Consider the following 10,763-nt stretch of genomic DNA (forward strand, 5'->3'; position numbering starts at 1 on the left):
TAGACCAACATGAGTGACTTCGAATGTATGTGAAATATCATATGTAGACTCACATGTGCTAATATAAATAAATTTATTTCTATCTAAAGCACAATGAGGTAAATTTTTTGCTCCTGCATTTAAAGACAATTTTCTTTTATCATCTTCATTATACTCCTCTCCATGATTTGGAACGGATTGATCTAGTTTACCATTAATCTTAATAATCTTTGTGGGCATATAAGGACCATATTCAATAACTTCCCAAATAATATAATCTATCGATTGAATATAGATTATCGTTCTATCTTTCCAATACTTATAATGAGTGTCATCAAAGAAAAGAAAACGATTTGTAGAATACCGCTCAAAATTTTGAAAATTGTAGTTAGCCTTTACTCAAGATTGTGAAATCTTCAAATTCAAAGTGAGCACCTAGCTCCGATACCAATTGATAGCCTAGGAATAATTAACCAAGAGGTGGTGAATTGGTTTTTAAAACTTTTTCAAAAATTCAATATAAATTTAACCAAAGACTAATATATTAATTTAAATAATAAGCACAAGTATGTAAGCAAAAAGTAAAATGGAGGAGAAAATGCAAACGATATTATTATGGAACTTCAATCCAAAGCAAAAATTTACATCCTCCACTACCAAGCTCTTCGGCACGAGCAAGGCATTTTCACTATGTTGATTGACTTACAGTGTAATCCAACCTTTTCAACGCTTACAGTGACTTGTAAATACGGAACACCGATCCTTATACAACACTGAGCTTTACGGGACGTCAATATGACCCATACTATTGAGTTTTAGGGACCTCAATGTGACCCACACTGTTGAATTTTACGGAACCTCAATATGACCCATATGGTGAATTACAACAAGGAGTACAGAACCTTATACTATTGAGCTTTCATGGGACCTTAATGCTACCTACAAGTTTAGAACAATGATGTTACAATGAAATTTATCTCTTAATAATTTATACAAATGAATTAAGTGTTAAGAAAGACTGACACTTCAATGAATAGCAATGATTAATAGCTCAAATATTAGATGAATGATTGTAATAAATTAAGTATGCGTTTGAGCCACATTATTTTGAAATAATGTATGTTGGAATAGTAGATTAATGGAGAACATATGGTTAAAATGAGGAAAAATTTTGGACTTGTGTGTAATATTATTTTATTGAAGAATGTGGTTGAAATGATGTCAAATCACTATTTAAAAATATAATTTTTTGAAAGAATGTGGGTCAAACAAGGTAAGTACCGAGAGAGAAATGAGAAACTTTAATAAATATGGTGATTTTATAAGTTTGATTCAATCGATCAAAGTTTTCAATATGAAGTAAAAGAAACATATGCTATGTAAATTCAAAGATCTCTTTTGAAATATCTCTCTTTTATTAATAATAGAAATAAGTTAAGTACAAAAGGAGAGAGAGAAAAAAACTTTGATGAGGATGTAATTAAAGAGTTTGAATTAATCAAAGTTTTTTATATGAAGAAATAAATGAAATGACTTTAAAGGAAATCTCAAAGAATTCTTTCAAAAAATATCTCATTTTGATGCTCTTAAGAGTTTTATGAAGAATGGAAGAGTGAGGAAATTTATAGAGTTCAAAACGTCTAAAAAATTTGTAAGATCGGATGACATGTTCGGTCGGCCACCATTTGTCCGAATGACCAATGTATCCATTTGTACAAAATATCAATTGCTAGAACTATCAAATTTTGGAGCTTTGGAAATTTTCGATTGACAACGTGGCCGTTCGACCGTCTGGTAGTTTTGATTTTTTATGTTTTGACCCGTTTGATCTTATTCGAAGGTTTTGAAAAGCATGGACTTTCGAAAAGTATTTTTAACTAATTCTTCAAGATAAAAGATATTTTTCAAGTTAAAATATTATTTTAAAAGTCATTTTTATATTTGATCAAAATATTATATCAAAATAATTTTTAATGCACAAAATTGTTTTTAATGCATACAAGGATTTTGAGTTTATGCATTCATTGCTAAATATAAAAGTATCGGTTCCTTTATAATTGATCTAATCTTTGATCTTGCTTCAAAATTTGGCTCTTAAGCTCTTGAATGTGTGATTTCGATCTTGACCTTCTTCATGAGTTTGACTGTAATAATAACTTTTGATATTTTGACAATCATAGATCAATTTTTTAGTGGATGCTTCGAAGATTATGTTCACTTTAAATTCAATTGTTAGTAAACAAGATTATCTTGTTTATTATAATCAAAACTTTAATGTTATAATCAACCATAGTTCAACATATAGATGGTCGGTATGTGTAAGGGAGATATTGATTATTCTTAGTACCAGTTAGTTCCACTCATATGACACTGAAGAGACAGGGTTCCTATCATGTTAGACTAATACAATGAGGCTGTTGCTACTGCTCCTACAGAAGAGAGAGTCAGATCTGATCCAGTTGAGGAAGTCAAGAAATACACTAACCCCAACTCTAAACGGGCAGTTCGGACCAACCTTTTACGGAAAGTCCACTAATTGAATGGTTTTATCATTCTGACTCTAATTCTCCGATCTTACTATTTTCCTATTTGTTTTATTTTATATGCTAAACCTATTAATTTCAAAAAAAGTGGAGAGTCGTAGTTTTTGATTTGACGTATGGTGATAATGGAACATTAATACTAATTGCAGTATGTATGATGCTTGATTTGTACTAAGTTTTATAACTTCTTAGTTTGCCGGTGTATTACTTCATATTGATATTGTGTTGCTGCATATCTGTTTGGGTTTTTTTGCTTGGTATATATACTATGTAATACATTGTTTGGTTTCATGAAGTTATGGGAATTTGTGTAAGTTAGGGATAGTTGTGTGTCACTTGAGAAAACTAACTGAGAAGTAGTAGATCATATACTTTATTTTGGCAAACACTCTACACACTCACAAAAGCGACATTAAAAATGCAAAATATATTTTGAAATTAAGCTAAGCCAAAACGGGGAGATTGTAAGTAACATATTTTTTATATTTATTATTTATTTATTGGTTTACTTAAATTAGAATAATTTTTAAATATCAAAATATGTGCAAAACGTGTACAATAGGTTTCAATCCAAACTGGTAAGTCAATTAGTCAAGAGTGACTGACTAGATGCTATAGGTAAGGATTTTAGGGTTTCAATGCCCTAAACAATGTGTAATATGTACCTTCCATATAGAAACATATACAAAAATATATATTTACCATTTTGGACTGATTTGATTGGTCAAATAATAAAAAGAAGGAAAATTTGCTTTAACAAATCAAAATTTTTCTTAATTTAATTATTAACCATATTAAACATATTTTACAATATATATTTACCATCTTAAACTGGTTTGATTGGTCAAATAATTAAAAAAAGTAAAATTGATTTAACAAATTAAAAATTTCTTTAATTTAGTTATTGACCATGTCAAACAAATTCTACACAATTCTTACTGTGCAAAACTTCTATATTTTAGGTAAGAGATGTTCATGTCTTGAAGGAGTCTTCATATAAGTAAAGAAGATCATTAAGACACTGATAATGTTTGAAGAAAGATCTGCCTATGTTCGGTGTACCTAGAGCAGCAAGTTCTAAAGTCTTATCTCCAGTGAGTTCTAATCAACTGATGTTCTATTGAAGCATGTCTAAGTAAAAATCGTGTTCTTCAATAATAATTGAAGATAACACACATGAGCATGAATTATATAATCCTACTCAAAGATCACACTACTTGACGTGAGTTAAAACCGGTGAATCATAATCCAAGTAGTGGTTGCAATAGAGTACTACAGTGAAGTGGCGATAAAGTTAAGATCATAGAGTTTGATTCCACTTCTCCAACAAGTCAAAAGAAGAAAGAAAATGAGGGAGTTTTTCTTTACTTACTTTTGATTGTTTTTGTTAATTTTTGAAATTACAAAATCGAAACTATTGTATTTTTATTCTTTGATTGCGGATTATTTTATCCGTGCCATGGGAGCCATGGATGTTTTCCCTAGGGTTTACCATGTTTTATCTGTTGTTCATCTTTATTTAATTCGCAATAGATTATATCTTCTAAAACACAAATTTGTTAGGCTGTCTTCATCAGAATTGTACGTAAAAATGCCTATAGGTAGTTCTAACTAATCAGCATATTCTAGATGAAATGAATAATTAAAACAAATTGTTTAATTAACTAGGTTTTAGTATTTACAATTATCACAATTCATGAATCATAAATAATTATAACTAATTTCATCTTTAGTAGCAAGGATATCTATCACAAAAGCCCAAAGATAAAAAGAAATTTTTTTTGAATTTTTCTATTTTTTTTTTTTTAACATTTTTAATAAATCAATCACACATAACAACAAGTATGGTAGAATAACAAAATCGCACCACAAACTTAAAATATACATTATCCATTCTGTGAACACAAAATAAGCCTAAAGAGTGTTAGCAGTACTTACATGTCATATAGGAAGGGATCAATTTCTTTTACTTTTTGTTTTTTATCGTTCTACAGAATATTTTCTGTATATATCTTAAAAGAGAAAAAATAAACACCAATGCAATCACATGAGAGTTTAGATAAACTTAATTTTTATTGACTTATGTTGTCGAATTGTTGAATATTAAAGTGCAACAGAGTATCATTTTGATTGAATACCAGTGGGATGGGAGAATTTTGAGTTCTTTGAAAATCTTAGGATTTGCCTAGCGAATACGATCACAAGGTTCGACCCCACTGCTTTGCCTGGGGTTTGCATAGGCTTGCGATCTCTAGCTATGGTAGCTACGTGATCACATGGTTTAAGCATCGAATCCTTACAATTTTTTTCTGCATAATTGTGACACTAGGAATAAAATGTTAGAAATACAAGTTAAAAATTAATTAAAAGTGCAGAAGTACTAAAAAACAATTTTAGCTTTCTACGTGGACAGAATAATTAAAAAAAAGTACGAGTTACTTCCCATTAAACGATTAAAATGTAATCTTGGACTCTATTTTGAGTAATGCTCTCTCATGATGGCTCGATCGGATTGTGCTAGCTAAGGGTGAATACAATTCAATTTGAATAGTTTGAGACAAACATTCAAATCACACCACTTAAAGCGATTTAAAATTTTTCAAACCAAATCAAACCATTTCAATGTCTAAACAAAACCAATCAAAACCACTTCTTTCGGTTTGGTTTTTAACAAAGAAAAATATAATATATTTCGAATAAATTAAATCATAAATGTTTGTCTAAAATTTCTCATCAGAACATAAATAGTATCATTAAAAATATTACAAATCTAAGTTCTATAATTCTAATCATTATAATGCGTGACAAAAATATATATTTTAACTTCTTAGTCGATACTAATTGGTGTAACATCGGCAATTGTGACACATAATTCATTGATTATATATAGTTAAAATGATATATAATAACTAATAAAAGAAAATGAATAGAAAGATCGAATACGATAATACCTACTATATATAACTTTTTGTGAATTATCCAATGCTTCTATTTCATCCAAATATAGACGAATTACTATACGTTTCTTGTTACTACGCAACTAATTTTTTGGATAAATTACCGCCCCAACCATATGTGCACTAAACGAACTCCTAAAGGAATCAAGAATCCAACCACTAATAGGGAATGTAAACTAAAAAATAGTTGTGGATATTTGAATAGTTAAAACACCTTTAACAATTTGAGGGACAATTTTGTATTTATTTGGATTCAATTTTCACCAAAGTAATAAGTCGAAGGTTCATTGTTCAAATCTTCAAAACAGCCATTTAAATAATCCACCAAATCATTCTAACAAATAATAGTAAAATTTAGAAACAAGGTTAAAATGTAAATAATTAATTGCATGGTCTGACCAGAAAATTGAGACTCAAATAAATAATAAATATTGTTTGTTAAAAATTTAAAGGAGCCCGACAATGATTAGAACAAAACAACATAACAACCAATAAAAATATAGCAAATAATTATTTTTAAAAAAAAACTTAGATAAACTAGACTGGAAATTGAGGCAAAATTCGAGAAATTTATTAGTAGGAAAAGAAATGTGTAAGTTTTGAATTAAAATCTAGATTTAATTATCTGCTCAATTTGATCGATAAATATGGTTTATCAGCGATTGTTCAACACTTCACCTAATTTGGGGGTTTTACATTTACAATTGAGATGACTGATTGATATTTATGTGTGATTTAATTAATTAATTAGGATGTATAATTATCTATTTAGGTATTAAGTTTAACTGAGTTATGTTTAGTATGACTGTATCTTTCTAACTGAGGTGTTTAATTTTAATTGGTTTTGGCGTTTTGAACTGATCTGCAAAGATTGAAACCTAAATCAAACCCTTAAAAGTTGTTTGGCTAGGTTCAAAATCAAAATGTTGACTGATCCACGTGAATCGAAACCAATGATTTCAAAATAGTTGTTTTTGTTCGATTTTATGATTTGACAGTTTCATTGTTTAGCCCTAGTAATCGCCTTGAACTACTTGCAATCACCGTCTTTAACAGTTTTACCTCCAAATTCTAAAGTTGCATTTTCACCCGTGAGAATTCCAAGTAGTCTACCAATTTCCCGTTTGTGTGGGCAACTTTCTTGATCACCCATATCCTCTTCATCAATTATATAACATTCCTCGAGGTCGGATGGTTGATTAGATGTGATGTGCATACTGAATTTTATTTGTTTATCCTCCGTCCTCAAAATCAGCTAACATTTCTCAATTATAATCAATAAGGATTTATTTAATTTCACGTATAAGAACATGTAATAGCTACTCAAAATGTTCAAAAAATAATGTTATTATTTTTGCATATTAATACTTAATTTACATCCCCTTAAAGCCAATCATTAAGGAAATGTAATCCAATCACTTTAATTAAAATGTTTTTTTTTTTTTTCAAAAAATAAAAATAAGATTTAATACTACTTCTCATAACCCCAGAAATCCATCTTGCTTCGTAAAGATAGTTGATTGATTTGGTTCATCGATGGTTCATTTGCATCCTCAAACCTCACCCCTTTAGACGAGTCATCATGTCCAATTTGAGAGGTCACAAGTCGATCGATCATACCCCATTCGTTCAAATTCTCCGGTTGGCACTTCTCGACCGCTTCCATACCCGATCCATAACCAAGATTCTGATCAGTGCTGCCACTTTCACAATCTCTAGTGTGGGACATGAATTGCTTCACCATAATTGGTGACTGATCTGAAAACTGATCATATCCCAATGGCTTGTGAGTAGGTATAAAATTTTGGGCTTGTACTTGTGGATATTGAGACAGTGCCACTGGAATGTGAGAATAGTTAATTCCATGAGCATGTTGTGGATTCAGTAAATATAGACTTTCCCTTTGTGTCTGTGTGAATACTGTACGAGATTGGGTGGCGGCTACAGTGTTGATTTGATCTGAACTTATTCCACTTCCTCCTCCATTTCCAACTTTAAATAGATTCTTCTTCTTGAAAACCCTACAAATCACCCATCCATCCTCCTGCGTGCATGTATCCATAAACAATTATTCGTCCAAAGTTAATTAAAATTTAAGTTAAAATCAACAATTAATTTTAATTACACGTTTCATGGAATCCACAAAATTTCAATCACATATTTTATCAATTTTTATCAAATTTAACTAAAAATAACATTTTTATCTAAACTAAACTGGGGCATGGATATTCTTAATCCAAAATCAAAAGTGCGTACGTTAGTTTAGGTTGCACGGAAACTTTCAAGATGTACGCTTACTTTCTGTATTGAACTTGTTTTGAAAACTCTAAATAAGTTAAATTTTATTTTGATGTTTATAATTTAATTCAGAAACCTTGAGGAAACTTTTAGCCCCTATTTCACGATCATTATTTTCAATTTCCTTTTTCTACATACTTATTTTCAACCACACATTTACGTAATAAAATATTTTGTACATAAAACCAAAACTTTTTCTTACTTTTTAAATGTACATTCTCTTAAAAATCATTATTCAAAACTCTATTTTTCTCAAATAATGGTTATCAAAAAGAGGTTTAATGAATTTTGATTAAAAAAATTGTTAACTTAAATTAAGAATTTCATGTTATTATAGACTTTTTTGTTGGCTTCAAGTAAGAATTAACTTAATTTGAGGTTCAACTAAAAATTTACTTTATTTTAGGCTTTAATTCATATAGTACGATAAAATTAATACTCTCTCCATTCAATAAATATAGGCTTGCTTTCATTTTCACACAAATTAAAAAGTTATTAGTTTATTCGGAACAATGAAACAATAAATTTTTTTTAGATTTTTCTTAATACATCCCTAATAACTAAATAGGGGGAAAAAAAACTAAGAAATCAATTGTACTCTTAACTCCGAAAGTTGCCTATAATTTGAGAAAACCAAAAAAGAAAAACAAGTAACTTTTATGGGCTAGAGGGAGTATGCGATTAAAGTTCGAATCAATGTTTAATAGCCTTTACAAAATTAATATTTAATTTAGAAAATAAATTATAATTTTTTGTACAACGTTTCTACGTCCTTTTAGTGTCCTAGTATGTAATATTATGTTTTATGAAAGAACTTACACTGGAATTCCCTTGAGCATCATCACTATCTTCGAGCCTGTACTCGTGCATAATCCAGTCAGTCTTTTGGCCATGGGGAGCTCGGCCGCGGTAAAAAACAAGGGTTTTTCTCATACCAATCTTCTTGAAACTGTTTCTTATGCATTTGTCCCTCCCTGTAGCCTTCCAAAATCCTGCATTTGTTGCTCTATTTGTTCTTGAACCTGTTGGATATTTTCTGTCCTTGTGGCTGAAGAAGTACCAGTCATTCTGCGGAGTTGATCCAATTTTGCACATCTCTAAAACAGGAATTTGGAAAATTATGCTAGGCAATATAAATAGCGTGTCGATTTTCACTTACTTTTAAATACGATCAAACATACATGCTCTTCTAATATCAAAAGAAATGGTTAGATGAAGAAGTAAACTTGAAGATTGGCCTTGTTATTTTCCAAATACATATAATAGGCATAAATAGACTTGAGATTTTAAATGAACAAAAAGTTACATGGAGATGCAGCCAGCCAGTAAATCAAGATTCTGGAAATTTTTATTTGAAAATATATTTCTTAATTGAATAGTTATAAGAAAAGTCATTCTCGACATGGATATATGTTAACATAAATTATTCAATAATAACAAAATTTGCTTAACATAAGCAACGCAATTCAATCGATTTCATCATGCCATATAAAAATATAGTTTTGTGTTTCTTTTTTTATAAAAAGGACAAAAACATTCTTCACATAACAAAAACGCCATACCATGATTGAATGATTTATTATGGAGGAGTAATTAATTTGTTGGAGATATGCAGACAAAACTAGACATGAATAGTTTTGAGTTTTATTAGGGTTTGACTACTCCACCAAATAAGTAATTTTTTGAGATAAAACTGTAAGTACCTACTAATATAGAGTAATCTTCGAGACTTAGTCACTGTTTGGTTTAGCAAAAAATCAGTTTTTTTTTTCTTTTTGGATAAAAAATAATGAAATATAGGATTAAAAGGTTTATTGTTAACTTTAATTTAGATTTTTATCAAATTTTTTAGTTAAATCGAACGTGCACTTAGTCAAGTGGATTCACAAATGAATCCCCAGAATTGTGCGAATGATTTGAACTAAGCTGTGAGCCCTCTTGATATTGACGACATGAGGTTCCATGATGATCGAATTCTTAAGGTGGAAGCCTCCACGGTAACACAGGTCTCCAGGGTGGAGATTAAATAACCTCAATGGAGCATGCAATCCTTCTGGATTGAAATAAGATGATTGTGGTAGTCTTGTTTTGGGTGAATCTTGCCGATAACGATGTACATAATGCTTTATTGGATTGGAAGTTGTTAATGAAAACACGAATAAAAGTTCTATATATCGGTTAGATGTGTAAGATTATTATAGATTGTTGAAAATATACAACATAAAAGGATTGAGCTACTCCACGGAATCATTAGCTTTTGAGACGATACCCTAAGTCCCAATAAAATTTTCCTCGTCTTATTCCTCTTCTTCTTTACCATGATCTTTCTATTTTCATTCTTACCGAACTACACCGTCTAAATACATAAATCTCGAGTAGCAAGTTCTAAAAATATACTCTCGACATGAGCATTCGGGGTGAGCTAAATCTTTTGAGACTTGATGGATTTTAATAGTTAAATTATTTGCATGCAATTATTGATAAAGTTAAGAATAATTTACCTTGCAGTTCCCATGGCTCAATCTTATTCAAATCAACCTCTCTTATGACCTCCATATCAAACTTCTGAAATGAAACTTTTTTCTTCAAGTAATAGTGAAGAAGCTCTTCGTCCGTCGGGTGAAATCGGAACCCCGGAGGAACTGCACTACTCGATGAACCCATCGACCAACTTTTCGATGCACAGATTATGATGACGCTAAACTAAAGCATCTAAAAATTCCTCACACTTTCTCTATGTATACGGCAACTGATAGACAGTAAATGAGAAATCATTTCTACGTAAAAAGGCTTGTATATATATCTCAACTGTCAACGAGATATGTGATGGAAGTTGACGTCCGGTCACGGCGGCGGCGGCAAAGCTTAAAGCTAACGTAGAAAGCAAGTTAAAGAAATTGAGAAGTATTTGCTCCGATTCAACCTAGCCATTCTACTACTTCCACGCGCGTCTACGGAGAGTAGAATCTGAATGGTTTGAAAGGGT

At 30.4% G+C, this 10,763-nt stretch overlaps 1 protein-coding gene across 1 annotated transcript; it reads right to left on the reverse strand.

Annotated features, from left to right (window-relative positions):
* Positions 1-6,867: 6,867 nt before the first annotated feature.
* Positions 6,868-10,506, reverse strand: LOC111381911 (protein BEARSKIN2-like). Its single transcript, XM_023005758.1, has 3 exons — positions 10,279-10,506; positions 8,597-8,874; positions 6,868-7,523 (listed from the first exon to the last, which is right to left on the reverse strand). Exons 1-3 carry the CDS (start codon positions 10,439-10,441, stop codon positions 6,951-6,953), a joined length of 1,014 nt encoding a protein of 337 aa, XP_022861526.1. The 5' UTR covers positions 10,442-10,506; the 3' UTR covers positions 6,868-6,950.
* Between the last annotated feature and the right edge of the window lie 257 nt (positions 10,507-10,763).

This window comes from Olea europaea, unplaced genomic scaffold (assembly GCF_002742605.1).
Source record: "Olea europaea var. sylvestris unplaced genomic scaffold, O_europaea_v1 scaffold239, whole genome shotgun sequence".
Classification (NCBI taxonomy): Eukaryota; Viridiplantae; Streptophyta; class Magnoliopsida; order Lamiales; family Oleaceae; genus Olea; species Olea europaea.

Excerpts from the sequence above, each read along its gene's own strand:
- LOC111381911 (XM_023005758.1), bottom strand. The coding sequence starts at position 10,441 with ATGGGTTCATCGAGTAGTGCAGTTCCTCCGGGGTTCCGATTTCACCCG. Across the intron at positions 8,875-10,278 it reads TGAGCCATGGGAACTGCAAG|AGATGTGCAAAATTGGATCA; the intron begins GTAAATTATTCT and ends TTCCTGTTTTAG. Across the intron at positions 7,524-8,596 it reads ATGCTCAAGGGAATTCCAGT|GAGGATGGATGGGTGATTTG; the intron begins GTAAGTTCTTTC and ends ACATGCACGCAG.